The 19876-nt window shown below is 33.0% G+C and overlaps 2 protein-coding genes across 4 annotated transcripts; both read left to right on the forward strand.

Moving 5' to 3' along the window:
• The first annotated feature begins 108 nt into the window (after window positions 1–108).
• Window positions 109–19237, forward strand: LOC134682910 (uncharacterized). 3 transcript variants are annotated; one of them, XM_063541824.1, is made up of 3 exons: window positions 109–252; window positions 1274–1328; window positions 15437–19237. In XM_063541824.1, the coding sequence occupies exon 3, from the start codon at window positions 15481–15483 to the stop codon at window positions 19159–19161; it is 3681 nt and encodes a 1226-aa protein (XP_063397894.1). In that variant the 5' UTR covers window positions 109–252; window positions 1274–1328; window positions 15437–15480; the 3' UTR covers window positions 19162–19237. The 3 variants fall into 3 exon arrangements, with proteins under 3 accessions (XP_063397894.1, XP_063397893.1, XP_063397895.1); XM_063541823.1 differs by having other exon boundaries at window positions 109–243; XM_063541825.1 differs by having other exon boundaries at window positions 162–247.
• On the forward strand, window positions 2256–5017 carry LOC134684622 (uncharacterized). The gene is made up of 2 exons (XM_063543922.1): window positions 2256–3374; window positions 4354–5017. Exons 1-2 carry the CDS (start codon window positions 2256–2258, stop codon window positions 4969–4971), a joined length of 1737 nt encoding a protein of 578 aa, XP_063399992.1. The 3' UTR covers window positions 4972–5017.
• Window positions 19238–19876: the final 639 nt, after the last annotated feature.

Consider the following 19876-nt stretch of genomic DNA (forward strand, 5'->3'; position numbering starts at 1 on the left):
CTTTTATCAGATTATTGATTTCTAATATCAACAGATCGTCCATGTAGCAACACCCACCATCTGTTATGACTTGTGATTTTGCAATCAACTTACGTTAACCGGGAAGTACGTCAACTGTGGATTTCCGTAACAATTTTGATAGTGTCAACGTAGATATTCAAAATAGATGCAGTCACACATTATATTCTTCTTCTGTCTATGGCCTGCCGGAATTTTATAATAACAGCGTACTCAACTATACATGTGAGTAAGGTAATATATCTGTTATATGTATTGTTGTGCTATATTTTATATTAAAAAGTATTCATACAAGAACAACCTGACATTTGGGAAATTGGATTTTGAAAGTAAAATATCCATGAAAAGAGTAAACATTATTATATATTGTTTGATATAACTTGTTGATATTACCAAACAGCTTTATAAGGAAAGCTGTTATGTTGATTTCTATTACGATTTATTTACATTTCTTTTTTATTGTATCAAGTTATATTCAATTCATTTCATAAAAATAATGTCGCAAATTCAAATGTGGCCAAAATAATTATTTACACTTTGAAAATGTTAGATTATAAAGTTATGTGACGAAAAAAAGTGTTTCAGTATGGGGACTTAAACTAAAGTGTGTATTCTTGTGTTTGTATTCTTGTGTTTGTGCTTTGTTGTTTGGTCTCTACGTTTCACACGTCCACGGACGACAAATGCCAAATATATATACTCTTTAATAGGGTAACCCTAAAAATCTCTGGTAGCGTGATTAAGGGAATCCTGGTCACATAAATAAATAAATGGATCCTGGTGTAGTCTGAACAAAGTCTTAATATATATAAACACGCACGGGGCTAAGGTCAACTGGTCACCTGTATAAACATAGCAGCGGGGCACCAGCTGCTTAACATGATTGGTTTGACATTTAACAAGTATAATCTGATTAAAGGCGATAAACATAGATTGTAAGGAATTACGTATACTGTATAACGGTTAATGAGAATAAGTAATCTAATTATACAAGGATAATAAAACCCAGTGATGCATGTTATAAACGAAAAACGTTACAGTTATATTTAATCTAATCCTTATTATGGTAAACTTTAGAATATTACCATTTAATCCGTTATTAGTGTGTATTATAACGACACAAGTAAATATTTCATTTTGATAACCGAAATCAATTTGTTATATTATTTCTGTTTACAAAATTACAATTATTAAGTTTACTGGTATAATAGCAACGTTACAGTGATTTTAAAGAATCAAAATTGATTTGTTATAGGACACTGTTTGGAGATGCTGACGACAATACATACACTGCCGGATTAAATATAAAGGTATTTATTATTTTGATTTATTCTCAATGATCGTTAATACTGATAAGCTACAAATGTAGCTATTAAATCAGGTTACTAAATTTTTTTAACAGCAAACGTATCATATTCGACCTGAAACAGTACTGCAAATCAATTTGAATACTAAACGTTAAATCTACTGACTTTAGAAAATCCGAACGCAGGTCTGAATTCAGATATAATTTTACTTTCTTTTGACTACCAAATCATGTCGCTAATAACAAAGTTTCTGATAATATTTGTGTACATAAAATTTAAATAACGGATTTATCTCAGTTATTAAAATGAAAAACTTACCTGCCATTTCATTTAACATACTAATGACTGTTCAAATAGACACAATAAATATTGAACAAATATGAACCAATAATATTTAAATATTTCAGACAATTAAAGCATGTTGTGTATGCAGAGATCATGCATATGAAATAATGAAATTGACTTGATACAATAAAAACAAATGCTTATAAACTGCATTATCGCTATTATCTGTATTTTTCCTTTGATGTTTTTTTGTGATAATTTTCATATCACTCGTGTAGAGTGAGAATGAAAATTATCGCTAGTTTCTAAGGACCTTAGCAACAGCGTAATAATCTAATTCATGCGCTAAAGTGTCGGCCAATCAGAAAAGGTTCGCCGGAACTATAAAAAAAATGTTATCGAATGACTGCGCTGAAATGTCAACAATAAAAGATGATTTCTCGTTTTAATATTTTACCGTGAATTTCGCCGTTAAATAATTTATTGGAAGTTAATAAAAGTAATCATATCATGTTTATAACAAATAACAAATGTCCTTTTTTACATAAGTCTACTTCAAATCATCGTAGGTCTGTCTGCATGTACATTTCTTCGTACATGTACATTTCTTCGTCTGCTTTGAAAAAAAATCCCAAAAGCTCAGCCATGGACACATCGGAATTGTGGGATTCAGATTTCGACCTAGAGACAGCCTTACAAAACATAGAAAACTTTGAATACCAGGAAAATTTAAGTACACAACCATTTGGAACATTTTCACTAGACGTTCCCAATGTCAATCACTGGACATTTAAGACAAATCAAACTACTGACACTGAAAAACAAGAAGATACAACACAAAATATCAATCACACATCAAATTTACCACCTAACATAGACTTTCTGGAAGACAGCAATGATTTTCATGATATAATTCTAGAGACAATATCTGAAACAAATACTGGTACTGATATAAATGTAGCTACATGTTCTTCAAATGTCAACAAAACAGCTACATGTATTGCCCCTCCAAGTTGCTCAAAGTCTGATAAATTCAACAAGAGATTTGAACAGATAAATGAAAATGAAAGAGAGCAATTTATGCTTGACAGAGAGAATGACAATACTAAAAGAAAAATGAAAAGTTGTGTAAAGATTTTTACTGATTACATTTTAAGTATCAGAAATGTTCAAGAGGAGATCTTTAATATTGATCCAAAACAGTTAGATGAGTATCTACAAGAATTTTATGTTGGTCTCAGAAAAGAAAATGCCAAAGAAGGCGAATCAAATGAGTATCAACCCAGCACACTTGATGGGTACATGTCCATGATTTGCCGATATCTGAAGCAAAATGGATATAAATATGACATTAAAATAGATGATGAGTTTAAGAAATCCAGAGATTGCCTCAAAGCAAAAAAACAACAACTGAAAGAGATGGGAATGGGCAACCGACCATATGTTTCAGACGCAGTGGAATTATCTGATGAGGAGACCATGATAGAGGCAGGGTCATTAGGCATGGACAACCCTGAAGGTCTGGTCACTCTCCTGTGGTACTTAAATACACGAAATTTTGGACTACGTGGATGCCATGAGCATAGGCAGTTGAAGTGGGGGGATGTTAAATTGGTTGCTACCCCAGAAAAACACCTGGTCTATAATGAGCGACTCACAAAAACAAGGGATGGAACAAACTGCAAAAATACCAGAGCATATGCGCCTAAAGCATGGATAAACCATGACAATCCCGAAAAATGTCATGTATCTGCATACGAGAAGGTATGATATATTCTAAATATTAAGTCGAATAAAAAAAAAGAGTATACAAATATTGTACACATACATATGCACGATGAGTTGAACAATAACATCCTATCCAACAACTATCAGGTGTTAAGATAGAAAAATAACTCAACACACTGGCAGTTCCTAGTAAGGACATTTAATCTGTACGTATGCAATGTTGTATGAAATTTATACAATTGTCTGGTACTCGTGTATCTTGTAAAAGGTTTCGAAAATAAATATATATCAGCTTGACTTGATCAGATGAAAAAAATGTTGTAAATAGGGTACATGTTACTATAAAACTAAGAAAATGTGTCCATATGATAGTTCAGAGACTAGCACTGGCATTTCCCATGTTCGGTGAACCATGAATTTGAGGTTAAACACTACAATTACATTGTGTACATACAATTAAGAAATACCATTCCAAAAATGAACATATTTTGCTTCATTACTGTTACCATGCCAAGCGCTTTATAAACCTGATATTAAATGGACCATTTGTATTACATGATCACATTACTAAGTTCAGTGAACCATACAATTGAGGCCAAAATTAAGTACATGTACCATACATTTTAGAAAGATACTTTATTGTCATTTGCCAAATAAGGATGTCCGCTATAATTTTTTTTATTTATGACAGATACAATGTATACCGTATTTAAAGTCATTGTCATTATTTCATAGTTTTTGAAAGGAAAAAGGTGCCAATGTATAATTAATCTTGTGATTTATGCACACCCCCCCCCCCCCCTCCCAATTAAAAACAAAAATTACCAATGGTTTACATCTCAATAACAACCAAAAAGACCCTTAATTTGCAATCCTGTATTTGAATATTATTAATTTATACCAGTCATTTAAAAAAAAAAATATAAAAAGAGTAGCGAACATCCTGAAACGAATAGTTTGTCTAAATTTTCTAGCAATGTATATCTTTTGTAATATGTTACTAATAATTTTGCAGTATAAAAATCACAGACCGCAAGAAATGCAGAATGACACCAGTCCATTTTATCTTGGAATAAACCATTCTAAAAAAGGCAAAGCGGTCACTTGGTACAAGAACATGCCTATGGGTGAAGGAAAGCTTCGCACACTGATGAAATCTGCAGCAACAAAAGCCAACATAACAGACAAAAAACTCACAAATCATTCTGGTCGTAGGACAGCTGTAACACGTCTTATAGAAGAGGGCCTTCCATTAACTGTTGTTCAACAGCATACAGGCCATAAAAACATTCAATCCCTCTTATCATATCAGAAAAACAGTCTTAAGAAACAAAAAGAAATAGCACATGTGTTAGATGGTGGTTCTTCCGAGTCAGTATCAAACAGTAAAGGTCAACCAGAACAAAGATCTGAAAGTCCAGGTGTACCAACTAAATCAGATCAAAACAACAATACAGACACTTCTCAACTTAAAAATTCAGCAATGCTCTTTCCACAGGGAACTATAATAAATGGAGGAAATTTCAATTTCAATTTTGGAAATTCAACTACTTCAAGTACTTGCCAAGATGACAATGCTGGTCCAAAACCCAAGCGCAGACGTGTTCAGGTTATTGAATCAGACAGTGACTGATCTACTGATATATTAATCTATACATTTGTTTCATACATGAAATAATCAAAATTCATAATGTTTTCTAAATGGACTATTTTGTTACAATTCAATTATTGTTATAGTTAATTAAACAGTTTACATATATATTAAACAATGTGTGATATAAGTTATTGGATAAGTTTGACAAATTATTTCTATTTATACAGACTGCAAGGTTTTGGGTTAAACAGATAAAAGTGATATGATTGCTAATGAGGCAATTGAAGTGTCCAAATTATACAAATGAAATGTTTTGGTGTTGTATATCTTTAATTTTGCTTCTTAACTGGTTATTTCATAATTAAAAGTAGCTGTGGATGGAAATAGTAACTATTAATGGTCTTCATTATTAATTTTGTCTACAAATTGTCAATAAATATCAAAAGGACCGAAGAGACATGGTTCTCCAGCTTGAAAAAAAGGGGGGGGGGAGCTTGATCGGGGCGAGGCCTTGATGAAGGACATTTTCACATCTTCCATACATGTATTGTATAATAACCAGTAATCGTACTGACAACAGGGCAGTGTTTGTCACATTTATCTGTTAAATGTGTGGGATTTTAACTTATTGTCTGACCATGCTGCATGCAGTCTATATGATATATCGTCTCGTACACAATAAATTTCATTTTACAGATATAAAAGGGTTGACACTTACTTAAAATACACTTACATTATATATTCAATCGTTCACTTCATTTGATACGCAGAAACACCAAATTACAGCTTGTAAACAGTGAAAATGGTCTTCGCCATACTTGATCACGTCGAATGTTCAAATGGGACACCTTTTTTCAAATGAATGAACATTCTGAGCGACTACATATTTATATCAAATAAGCCTACGCCAAAAAAATAGTACCACAAAAGAAAATGCATTATCATCGTACAAAATACCTTTTTTAACTGAAATTTTAATTAAATGATATTCGAAAATACAAATAACAGCGATAAATAGATTATTTATGTTTTTTTAAACTCGATGCATTTTCTCATTCTCATCTCATCTCAGGGCTCCGCCCTTCGATGAGATGAGAATGAGAAAATGCATCTCGTTTAAAAAAACATAAATAATCTATAAATATAAATCATCATAATTGAATATTGGTTGACTTATTATCCAAATTCCAGAGTTAATCGAAAATCAATATTTAACTGAACATATCTATCGAAAATGTTAAAACATACTTACCCCTAATTGTCCAATGAAAAGTCAGTTTTTTGCCCTCTAATTTTCATAGTACATGGTTTTCCATGCACTATGAAATGCTTTACATGAATGACTTTTTATTGTCAGTTTATTATTAAAGTGAACTCTTAATAGTTGCACTAACGAAGTGTACAATCCCCTTAGGCATTTTCTTGGGGAAATAGCCTACTGATTAAAGATGAAAGAGCTAAGATTAAAATAAAACATTTTGAATTTTGCAAAATTTCATGCATGTTTTTATGGTACACATATATAGAATACACACACAAAAAATTGTACGGATAAATAAAATGATATTTATTTCATTTATTTACCTTATATTTGAGGGAATTATTTTCTTTTTCTTTCAAAAAAACACAATGCCTGACTGCTGATGATATATAAAGCAAATGATTGTTTTCGAAAACCCTATGGATTTAAATTTATCAATAAAAAGTAAGCATTTAATGTTGAATGGTCTGAATTCAAATATTCAAACAGAGAGTTTTAAATTTATAAAAAAAAAAATTAAAGAGGGGATTTATATATAGTGTGTTGCTATTTAAAATAAAAACAAATCTAAATATATATATAATTATCAAATTTTAACTGAAGCAGAAGAAAAACAATTTATCCTTCACAAACTCACGGCCGACACTCGGCTAACCGAGAGATAGGTCGGTTAATCTATATTGAGTATGCGGCTATATCGGCGGTGGGTCTGTTAATCGGGTTGGCTAAAGTCTGTTAAGAGTAAAACTCACAATTTAATGTTAAACTCTGTTAAATATACAGATTTTTTGGCATATTATGAGAATCACATCAAAAAAAGAAAAGTGTCTGACAAAATGATATATATCATAGAACATTTTTCACCATTAAAAAAAATGCATAGCCTGCTCAATTTTAAGTAAAACGAAAAGGCGTCGCGCAAGTATGTGGTTTTTATACTTGTACGCATAGCAATATTTTAGATAAAAGGCCAAAAAACATTTTTAGATATGATTTAAAGGACACAAAGTAGTACTTTGGTTCTAAAAAATCAATTGTCGTTGATAAATATTTCATAATTGTTATATAAGTTGAGTTATACCACATTTTAATGAATATTAGTGGAATACAGTCTGTTAATGGGTTGGACAATTTAAATCGTGTCAGTTAAGAGTAATTTAGCCACGTCAATAGTCTTACTACCTTGAATCTGGAAAACAGTATATCAATATATATGTTCCTGCTTGAATTTATATTTTCACATTAAAAATAATGAGATGTACTTGTGACGAAAAAATTACAATACGTTGCAACAGTATCCTTATAGAAAGAGCACTTTAAAAAAATCCATTTTATTAAAAGGGCGTGTCACTTCAAATTAGCGTTATATGGACTGATTGGCCGCTCGAATTCGCATGAATATATTATTAACGCCAAGTTATCAATCAGCCTTATTGTTTTTGGTCTGTTCAAAATCTGTACAATCTATGAATCTGTCATATGTTGCAATACAGCTGGTTAAATTCCATGCGTTTTCTTTGGAATACTAAGGCTTTTCTACCTCATGAATAGATTACCTTATGCCGGCGTCACACACTGGCGGACAGACCGGCGTGCACCAAACGTACAGAGAAAACGTTATACGTTAGTGGCACGCCATAAGAACGCTCAGCAATCGTTCAAAGCGCGTTGCATAAGTTTCAAGGCTCATGGCCTTCCGTCCAGGAAAGTGCATTATTGTAACCATCACACACCAAAAATAACCATTTGAACAAGATTACATCTTTCTTAACCATACTTTAGAACTAGTAACATCTGCAAAATATCTCGGCGTACATGTAACCCTACAGTCTAACTTAAAATGGAACAATCACTTAGTCTACAACAACATCATATTAAATGCAAATAAATCTCTTGGCTTTCTGAGGCGAAACTTAAAAATTTCTAACCAGTATCTAATCCCGTGCTTACCAATCAATAGTGAGACCAAAACTTGAATATGCCTGTAGTCTATAGGATCCACACACTGCAGATTATAAAAATAAGCTAGAAATGGTACAGAGGAGTGCGGCCCGATATGTATGTCACGGTAAACGAACTACTATGGCCCTCACTCACTGAGCGCCGCCTCAAAACCAGACTTATCATGTTCTACAAGGTCATCCATGGACTCATTGCAATCCCATCACTAGTCCTCATACCATCAAATACTAGAACAAGAAAATTACATACTCAAACATTTAGGCAAATATCCACCTCTAAAGACAGCTACAAATGGTCATTCTTTCCGCAAACAATCATCCAATGGAACTTGTTGCCACAAGTTGTGGTAGCAAATCAAACCATTAAAATTCACAGAGATCAGTTGACACCAACTGTTCTCCACAACATAATTTAATTCTATAAATAACAATGTACATATTTTTTAATCACTTGTTGTTTTCTTTCATGTAAATATCACCAAGTATTCTACAAATTTAAAGATGAATTTTTGTTCATATTTTTAAACCATACATGCAACAGTTCGTAAATTTCAATATTAATGAAGCTGAAACTATATATCAGAAGAAGAAGAAGTACGTCGAAATACAAAGGTAAAATTGAGAAAGGAAATGGGGAATGTGTCAAAGCGACAACAACCCGACCAGAGAACAGGCAACAGACAAATGGGTCTTCAATGTTGAGAAGAACCCGTAGGCGTCCTTCAGCTGGCCCCTTAAAAAATATGTACTTGTATACTAGAACAGTGATAATGGACGTCGCAATAAACTCCGAATTCTACACACGAAACTAAAATTAAAAATCATATAAGACTGACAAAGGCCAGAGGCTCCTGACTTGGGACAGGCGCAAAATTTCGGAGGGGATGAACATGTTTATGAGATATCAACCCTCCCCTATACTTCTAGCCACTGAAGGAAAGTAAATACGCTTGATGAACGCTACAACCCGAGGAAATTTTTATGCAGCATAAAAAGCATACAACATACGCAAACATACGTTTCATGAACGCCGGATAAACGCTTAGCCTTAGCCTCTAGTACGCCCAACACACGCTTAAAGCATACCCGCAGCGTAAATTAAGGAATAATTCCTTCATGTCATGCTCTATGCTCATTTTAACATGGGTACGCATTATATTTGTCGATATTTTACACTGAGCGTTAGCGAGGTGTAAATTGTGGTCAAATATAATGCCTTATTCATGTGAAAATGAGCATAGAGCATGCATGACTTGAAGGAATTTTTGCGATTCTAATATGACAAATACAGTATTTTTTTTATAGGTCGAAGCGTACGAAAATACCGTAAAAATGTTTAGCTGTTCCCGTTTCCTCCACGAGGAGTCAGTACATTACATTTCATATTTGATAAGTTTAAAAAATACGAGCAGGGTAAATATATGTTGTTCGATATAACATGTCATGTATTATAAAAGTTTATGTATGCTACTTGAATGTTTATATTTTAAAGGATAACGATGGAAATAACTTTAATATAAAAATAAATGTGTGCGCATGTGTCAAACATATTTTGTGCTCATTAGAACACGGCTTTGTTTACAAAGCGAAATAATTAAGGACGTCATATTAGAATTATTGTTAACACGCCGGAGCTATACGCTGATGTGTAACGCTGGTATTAGTTGCATTTCCTCAATGCTTTTCAACTTTGTTTTTGGCCTATTAAACATTTTTTTCGAGCGTCACTGATGAGTTTTTCGTAGACGAAACGCGTGTCAGGCGTACATATAAGGTGCACATATAAAATTTCAATCCTGGTATCTATTAATGAGGAGTTTATTTCCGGTATGTATTTTCCTTTGTACTGAGTCATCATTTTCATTTTCTGCCGCCTAAGGAAATGTCTGTAATTTAGTTATAAACCGTGGTTCTAAACAAGAAATAGACATTAGGAAGTTTTTTTTTATATTAGTGTTGGGTGCTGATTTAATGTGTAACAACAAGACAATTGTATATTCCTGTTAATCACAATACATGTATAATATTAATTCTATTTTTCGAGTAATGATGTATTCCTATGATATCGTAAGTCATTTAGCCGAATCGCAGTTCGCAAACGTGCTTTTTTTTTCTATCGAGTGACATTCAAGGTGGTGTAGAGACAGTTTTGTCTATAATATTTGTTTGCATTATAAACATATTTCAGTTCATTTGATAAAAAAAAACATTACGAAGTTTATCTCTGATTTATGTACTTGTTTTATGTAAATGACAAATTGGAACCATTCATAACAATGAAACAGAATCCACATGATATATGCGACCATTCTTAGATGAAATTAATATGACTTTGATTTTACACTTTTTAAAATCATTTCTATCAATTTTCAGATTCCAATGTCTTAACTTATGTTTCATTGTTCATGTTTTGTTTCCATTTATTCTAGCCACTAATCTTGAGCCTATCTCTTTATTCAGATAACACCACATATAGCAATTAAATAATACTTGCAATGTCATTCATAACTCTTAACAGACCAATTAACAGACCGAGTTTTATACATCCGACCCATTAACAGACCATATTTTTATCAAAAATTGATTTATGTCACCAAAATACAGTTTTTCGTGTAGATTTTTCACATATTGATGTTAATATGGTAAACAAACATAATGCCAGTCTTTTTTCGATGTTCAAAAGATTGCATGCCAGCAAATTCAACCAACTTGTCATTTTTGTGTACATTTTGTGTGTGTAAAATGTGTATAGATTTACTGATGAGTAACTTGCCTTTTCATTTTATGGATCGTTTATTGAAGCTAGAAAAAAATGAATTACACCACTGAATTCAGTACTCCAAATCATTTTGTCAGACATGAATTGTTTTTATGATATAAATATAATTAAAATGTTATACAATGAAACATAATGACCTTGCACTGGTTTTCACGATAACACCTGATTAACAGACTTTAGCCAAACTGATTAACAGACCCACCGCCGATATAGCCGCATACTCAATATAGATTAACAGACCTATCTCTCGGTTAGCCGAGTGTCGGCCGTGAAACTATGTCAGTGCTATTTCATTTCATCCATTGAAATTATCATTACCTATTTTTTATAACGCCTTTGGCAACACATGACCAAGTATTGTCTGACCTAAAAGTAAAATGATAAATTTTTGTGATCTATATTCTAGAGTAAAAAATCCGATTTTTAGCTCACCTTGCCCAATGGGCCAAATGAGCTCATATAATTACTTGGTGTCTGTCTTCGTCCGTCTTCGTCTTCGTCGTAAAATATTGAAAACAACACGTTATTAATTTCTTGCGTCCGAAGCGCTTTTCTGGATTTACCTTCATCAGGAACGCTCAAAGCCAAACATTTGAAATCCGAAGATGTATAAGTACCGAAACCGTTGAAGAGCTGTATGTCAAAAAATACCTAAAATAAATAGCCAAATTCATCTAAAGCCAACTTTGCCTGAGGGAGTTGAAACCTTAGTTTCTTAATAATTTATAAATTTATAAACGGACAATTTTAGTAAAGTTTGTTAAATCATGTCAGTACCGAAATACTGACTACCGAGCTGATGATGCCCTCGGGGACTGATAGTCCACCAGCAGAGGTATCGACCCAGTGATGTAAAATATTGAAAACAACACGTTATTAATTTCTTGCGTCCGAAGCGATTTTCTGGATTTACCTTCATCAGGAACGCTCAAAGCCAAACATTTGAAATCCGAAGATGTATAAGTACCGAAACCGTTGAAGAGCTGTATGTCAAAAAATACCTAAAATAAATAGCCAAATTCATCTAAAGCCAACTTTGCCTGAGGGAGTTGAAACCTTAGTTTCTTAATAATTTATAAATTTATAAACGGACAATTTTAGTAAAGTTTGTTAAATCATGTCAGTACCGTAAACTATTTCATGAATCTTTTCCTCTAAAATTTACTGGGCCAGGTACCTTAACATTATAACTGAATATGTATGATAGTTTCTAGTGTATAAACCATATCCGAAGTTTTGATTCATCAACAATCATGGCGTCATTGGCTAAAAAAAGATAACAAAGGTCAGATGCAGTTTTTGGCATACATATAAAAACTAGAGCAAATCTGATACTAGGTAAAAATATGCAATAGGTCCATTATTGTAATGTTATTTTTTTTTTTGGTTATCTTGAACATTATTGAATTTAAAGCTAAATTGTAAACAGATTTTTTTTAGCAAAAATAATTCTACAAAAAAGTTTACATTATCAAAATTGTTATTGCCCTTTAAAGACAATTTTACACCATTACTTCATTTTCTTTAGTAACATTTAAAATATTCTTCTCTGAAACTACTGACCCTAATACTTCTATTCTTTATTGAATGTTTCTTAGGGTAATTGGTTTACAAATGGTATCTAATGTTTTGATCCATTAACCAAAAAATATGAAAATAGGGGTCAAATATAGTTTTTGGCATCTACCTAAAAAAAACTATAGTGATATGATTTTAAAGTGATGAATAAATCAAGATCTATCTACTATGAAATTTTCAAACCAATCGGATCACCCATATGCATATATGGTAACTCTCCGAAATATTGGTAGTTTATTATAATGAAATTGTACTGTTTTTTTTTGTTATCATCTGTAATATTATAATAGATTTTGAGAAAGTGTGAATGGCCAAAACAAAATTCAGCTAAGTGGCCCGAGAACACAGTTATTTCGTAGTGCATTTCTTTTAGACAATAAACTTAAATTCAAAACATCGCACTAGCTCTTTCTTAAAAAGATGTTTACAGTGTAGTGTACTACCATTGAGACAAATATTATCAAAATTATAGAAATTTCTACCAGCTCTAACTCAAAATATTGATAATTCTGTGTTAAGGGGGTGTAAAATTCAGTTTGACAGCTTCAGACGTGATAAAATGTGACCTTTTTACACTGGACCAAATCACTACTTAAAATAAAGATTCAGCACCCAATTTTTTTAGCATGTAATAACATCCCCCTACTTAATATTTCAGGCATGTAATATCAAGAAATAAATTTGGAAATTGTATCAAATAAAACATTCAAGTTATACACTGTTTACACTAGGGATAGACAACGAAAACAAAAGGACGATAACTGTGTCCTTGGACCAAGTAGGATCTACAAATATTTTCATCATACAAGAGAAAATTTTCAAACAAGTTCGACAACCTATTGTTTGGTTATTGTGGGAAATAGTGTATCTTTATTAAATTTTACTGTGTTTTGTGTTTCGTTCATTTTTTATGATAGATAATGAGAAAGTATAAATGGCAATCCATGACCAACTAAGTTTGTTCTACAAATTAATCAACAGGATCAACATAGTTTTTTGATCCCTTAAGAAGTAATTGCCATTAACTCGGTTTTTTTTCTACATCTTATTAGGATTTCCTTCGGATTTCATTATTTTGCTGGTATTATATGTATTGTGTCTCGCATTTAGGATACTAGTATTTACACATTCTTGCTGCGTTATTTTTGTTAGAATTGAGCAATTGAGCCCTTAGGGGTTGTGTATAATTATATGCAACCTTAAGATACATTTAAATATGTATATAAATACAAATAACTCGTCTAAATATCAGCCCAACAAATTTAGCTCTGTTAATTTGCTTTTGCAAATTTGTTCCTCCCTAGCCGTGATTCGAGCTCCTGCAACTGCAATATCGTGACAGCAAACCGCCTGCACTATATCCGACGTTCTAGACCACTCGACCACCTTGGCTTCATAATAATAAAGCTTTCGGTGGCCGTGTGTTACCTTTCCTCGTCAGTTTTTATCTAGCGGCGTAATACAGTACATGATAAATAAGGCATCAAGAATATCTATTGTAAATGATTTTAAAGCTTTGGATTTCAAATATTTTGGCCATGAGCATCACTGAAGAGACATGTATTGTCCAAATGCGCATCTGGTGCAAGAAAATTAGTACCGTTAATTTTATTAATACTACAAATTAATGCAAGATACCGTCATAGAAATAATTATTAGATATATATATATACATATTTAATGACTGAATAAATAGTCAACGATCAATCTTACAAGGCGATGGATCATGTAATATGATTCTGTACACTACAAAATATAATATATAACAAGTCAAAAAGGGTACAACATCACCATAAAATAACTATAAAATATACAAATATTAGATATTTCGGATAACAGATATCCTTCTTCAATAATAGCACGATGTCAAATGAATCATGTCAATTCAAATTGAGACTCTATCAAAATCTTGATTTATACAATTTAAGCGAACGCTGGAACAATTTTAAAATTTCCAAACACACCGCAAAGACTACAGAAATATGCCAAAAATAAAAATAGTTATTTACGATGTGGAATGGCACAACTTTAGATTTCCAAAGGATGTGACAGTTGAGATGTAATAACTGCATTGAGGGCAGTCCTCAAACAAAAAAAATCAAAAATGTCCTTACCGATCCAGGATGGTATAAATTAGGCAACGGCAGGGCAATTACAACGGAAACTACATATTAAAGCCTTCCAAACGAATAGCAGTCTAATAGTGATTGAAAAAATAAGTTTTGTATATTGAGCTTAAATAAATAAAACATAGAACGAGTCCCTCATTTTTCTGTGACCACCTGTTTTAAACAACGCCGGATTTAGTACTGGCTTTACAGTTCGAAATTATTTTTAAAATTACCGTTTAAATTACAGGTTTTCATTGATTCGGGATGATGTATAAGTACGTTGCCACGTTCAATTATTTAAGCTCAATATACAAAACTTATTTTTTCAATCACTATTAGACTGCTATTCGTTTGGAAGGCTTTAATATGTAGTTTCCGTTGTAATTGCCCTGCCGTTGCCTAATTTATACCATCCTGGATCGGTAAGGACACTTTTGATTTTTTTGTTTGAGGACTGCCCTCAATGCAGTTATTACATCTCAACTGTCACATCCTTTGGAAATCTAAAGTTGTGCCATTCCACATCGTAAATAACTATTTTTATTTTTGGCATATTTCTGTAGTCTTTGCGGTGTGTTTGGAAATTTTAAAATTGTTCCAGCGTTCGCTTAAATTGTATAAATCAAGATTTTGATAGAGTCTCAATTTGAATTGACATGATTCATTTGACATCGTGCTATTATTGAAGAAGGATATCTGTTATCCGAAATATCTAATATTTGTATATTTTATAGTTATTTTATGGTGATGTTGTACCCTTTTTGACTTGTTATATATATACATATTTATATATATATGCTTACTTTATTTACAGATATTGAAGGAACAAGTAGAACAAATAGAAGCTGTAGTAGACCAATGAAGATATCCAAAAATGAATGCGTGACCTGTGGAAAATCCTATTCACATAAGCAAGGACTATCCCGGCATAAAAGGACGGCTCATTCGGGAAAGAAACATGTGTGTAAACCATGTAGAGAGACGTTTAACAGACGTGACAACTATCTACGTCACATCAAAAGCCAAAGATGCCAGCAAAGAAGAGATAGTAGTACTGACATCGATGAAAATGTAGAAATAAAGCTATACAAATGTAATGTCAAAGCCCTCAATGGAACCATTGAAACACATAATATCGAGACAAAAGGACTGAATCAATTCGATTGTATTTCCATTTTTGATCCGATGACTTTTATGAACAGTCAGTATGACAATGTGAATGACATCATCAAACAAAAAGTTAGAGATAGTGGTGGTATAAAATGGTATATGTCAATGAAAATGAGAATGAGCAGAACAAATGGAGAATTACAAGAAACAGCAGAACCTTATTTTCGCGGCAAATGTCAAACGAGTCTAAAAGTCGAAGATATTGATGTGGGCTTAAAGGAATCCATTGATAAAATGAATACTTCTTTCTCCGATTACCAGTGCAGAGGTAGTAACTGGACCGCAGATAAAGTAATTGACTTAACGATTAATATGGCCCGGTATAGGCCATTGCGGGGCTCAAGTTATATTCAACTCCCGATAAAACTGAAGTCGAAAAAAGCAATCATCAATATTAAAAACAATGACAACAAATGTTTCGTGTGGTCAATCCTTGCTGGCTTACATCCAGCACAACGAGATGCACAGAGGACCTCAAAATACAAAAAGTATTTTAAAACATTGAATACTGATGGGATTGAATTTCCTGTCGAAATGAGGGATATTCCAAGATTTGAGAAGCAGAATAATGTTTCCATCAACATATTTGGATATAAAAACAATGAGATATTTCCTCTACATATCACTAATCTTCGTTCTCAACCTCATGTAAATCTTATGATTATCTCGAACAGGGAAAAATCACATTTCTGCTATATCAAAAATCTAAATCGATTATTAGGCGATCAAAAGTCTGATGGACATAAACATTTCTACTGCCTATATTGCTTGCAAGGATTTACAAAGGAAAGAATATTAAACAACCACGCACCATATTGTCAGAGTCACGGAATACAGAAAATCGATCTCCCTAAAGAAGCAGATAAATGGCTCTATTATAAAGATATACGCAAACAGTTGAAGGTACCGTTCATTATTTATGCTGATTTCGAATGTTTGCTGGTTCCTATTGTTGGATGTCAAAACAATTACACAAAATCATCAACATCAAAGATTACAAAGCATACTCCGTGTGGTTTTGCATACAAAGTAGTTGGTCTGACACCAGAAACTTCAAAAGAAACAGTGGTTTACCGAGGTGCCGATGCGGCTGATAAATTTGTTGAACATATGATAAAAGAGCAAGAAGAAATTGAACAGAAATTTCAGCAACATAAATATTTAAAAATGACCCCAGGTGACATGAAGTCATATATGAAAGCAACAGAATGCCATATATGTCAAGGCAAACTAAGCCATGATAGTATAAAAGTTAGAGACCACTGTCACATAACAGGCAAATTTAGAGGTCCTGCACATAAAGAATGTAATATCAACTACAGGCTTACAGGCAGAATTCCGGTTGTTTTTCATAACCTTAGTGGATATGATAGTCATTTGATCATCCAAGCCATTGGAAAGGTCAACAAAACGCTAAAATGCATACCAAACAACATGGAGAAGTATACGTCTTTCTCAATGGGTTGTATGGATTTTATTGATTCGCACCTGTTCATGCCTTCGTCTTTAGAAAATCTTGTTGAGAACCTTGCAAAAGATAGTCCTAGTAAATTTCGACACATGACTATGTATTTCACGAAAAAAAAGATGCACCTGTTTCTGAGAAAACAAGTTTATCCATATGAGTATTTTGATTCTACTTCAAAATTCACGGAGAGTCAACTACCACCAATCGAAGCCTTTTACAATTCGCTATCAAATGAAGGTATATCCGAGCTTGATTATGACCATGCTCAACAAGTATGGCAGCAGTTTAACATGCAGAGTCTTGGAGATTACCACGACCTATATGTAGCAGCAGATGTCCTTGCATTAGCTGATGTCTTTGAAAATTTCAGAGATATCTGCCTCAAATACTATGGACTAGATGCTGCACATTTTCCTACATTACCCGGTCTCGCATGGCAGGCTGCCTTGAAAATGACGCGAGTTAAATTAGAATTACTTACAGACATAGACATGCATTTGTTTGTAGAGAAAGGATTAAGAGGTGGAACATCGATGATATCTCAACGTCATGCCAAAGCTAACAATAAGGATGTACCAAACTACGATAAAAATAAACCAAATAGCTACGTGATGTACCTAGATGCAAACAACCTATACGGATGGGCTATGTCACAGGCACTTCCAGTTGAAGGTTTCAGATGGTTAGACGAGTTTGAAAAAGGCAATCTAGATGTCAATGGCATTAAAGATGATAGTGAAAATGGTTATATATTTGAAGTGGACTTGGAATATCCAGAAGAATTACATGATAGCCACAACGAATACCCACTAGCTCCCGAAAAAGTTAAGGTAACAGAGGCTATGTTATCTCCCTATGCAAAAAAGCTGCTTGAGGATTTAAAAATATCTAGAACATCGACTGACAAATTAATACCGAATCTATATCATAAGGAAAAATACGTCGTACATTACAGAAATTTGAAACTGTATTTATCATTAGGAATGAGACTGACTAAGACTCATAGAGTCATGGTATTTAAACAAGAACAATGGCTAAAGAAATATATCGGTTTTAACACAGCCAAACGACAGATGGCCAAAAATAGTTTTGAGAAAGACTTTTTTAAATCAATGAACAATGTAGTTTTTGGGAAGACAATGGAGAATATAAGAAAGAGAACAGATATTAAGTTAGTTAATAACCAATCAAAAGCCAGAAAACTAATCAACAAACCAACGTTCAATGCTTTCAAAACATTCAACAACGACCTGGTGGCTGTCCATATGCTGAAGCCACGATTATACTTGAACAAGCCAATTTATTTAGGATTCACAATACTTGATTTGTCAAAAGAGTTGATGTATGACTTTCATTATAATAAAATAAAGAAGAAATATGGAACAAACGCAAAACTCTTGTTTACGGACACGGACTCATTATGCTATAGCTTCGAGACTGATGACATATACCAAGATATGATTAAGAACAAGGACTGGTTTGATACATCAGATTATGACCCTAAACATCCTCTTCATAGCACTTTGAATAAGAAGGTATTAGGGAAGATGAAGGATGAGACCAATGGTGTTCCAATTCAGGAATTCGTCGGTCTAAAGTCCAAGATGTACTCATTAATATATGAAGAAAATGGAAATCTTAAAGAAAAGAAAACAGCGGCTGGTATAAAAAAGAGTGTCACCAAGCTTCACACGAGACACGAACATTACAAACAGTGTTTGATTAATAAAGAAATTCATACGTCTACTTCGACACAGATCCGTTCATATGACCACCAGTTATATAATATATCTATAAATAAACGGGGCCTGTCCCCATTTGATGACAAAAGATATATACTTGATGATGGGATATCGAGTTACGCGTACGGACATTGCAAATATACAGTTCGGAGAAATTAATATTCGAGAGAACACAGAAAATGCATTTGCAAATAAACATTAAGAATTTGGGTTTTTTTTTAATAGAAGACAATGTAATGAGCATTTGCAAACTTAACAATATATCTGGCAGTTTGAGTCATACATTTATCCTGAAAATAAGTAAATCGTTCCTTTAATATTTTACCAGAGGATGATAGAACCGGTTTTTAGAACCAGTATTCTACGGTAATGCCATTATGGGATACAAATCCCACAGAATAATTAACAATGTACTGAACAAAGCTGCAAAATACTTTCTTTCCTCTGAGTTCAGTATTTTTGTGATTTTATTTTTAGGAAGCATTCTTCCAACGCAGCCGTGCGCGGAGATTTTGGACTTACTTCATGTTATACGAAGCAAAAACTATCATGCCTCGATCGTCTAAAATGTAAGATCATACGAGTTACCAACTTATATCAAAAGGAGTAGCGTGGGACTCGCGGCGACGAAAAGGGTGGCGTCATCAAATAGACAAACTTGCAAACGTTTAAGATGTTGTTGATATTGTTCATAACGCCACTTTCAGTGTTAAAACGGCGATGATCCTCATAAATGAAAAACTTAAGAACTTTGACCAGGCTGATTTCTAGAAAGATTTAAATGACGACAGAAACGATGTTAACAGGAACAAGTTAAAATAATGACTTACCGTATGTACAAGAAAAGTGTAAGATCAGAACAGTATATTCTTTC

This window comes from Mytilus trossulus, chromosome 9 (genome assembly GCF_036588685.1).
Source record: "Mytilus trossulus isolate FHL-02 chromosome 9, PNRI_Mtr1.1.1.hap1, whole genome shotgun sequence".
NCBI lineage: Eukaryota > Metazoa > Mollusca > Bivalvia > Mytilida > Mytilidae > Mytilus > Mytilus trossulus.

What these genes read in the sequence shown, in the direction of transcription:
- LOC134684622 (XM_063543922.1), top strand. Translation starts at nt 2,256, where the DNA reads ATGGACACATCGGAATTGTGGGATTCAGATTTCGACCTAGAGACAGCC. An exon ending in ATGTATCTGCATACGAGAAG is followed by an intron (nt 3,375 to 4,353) that starts GTATGATATATT and finishes ATAATTTTGCAG; the next exon opens with TATAAAAATCACAGACCGCA.
- LOC134682910 (XM_063541824.1), top strand. Translation starts at nt 15,481, where the DNA reads ATGAAGATATCCAAAAATGAATGCGTGACCTGTGGAAAATCCTATTCA.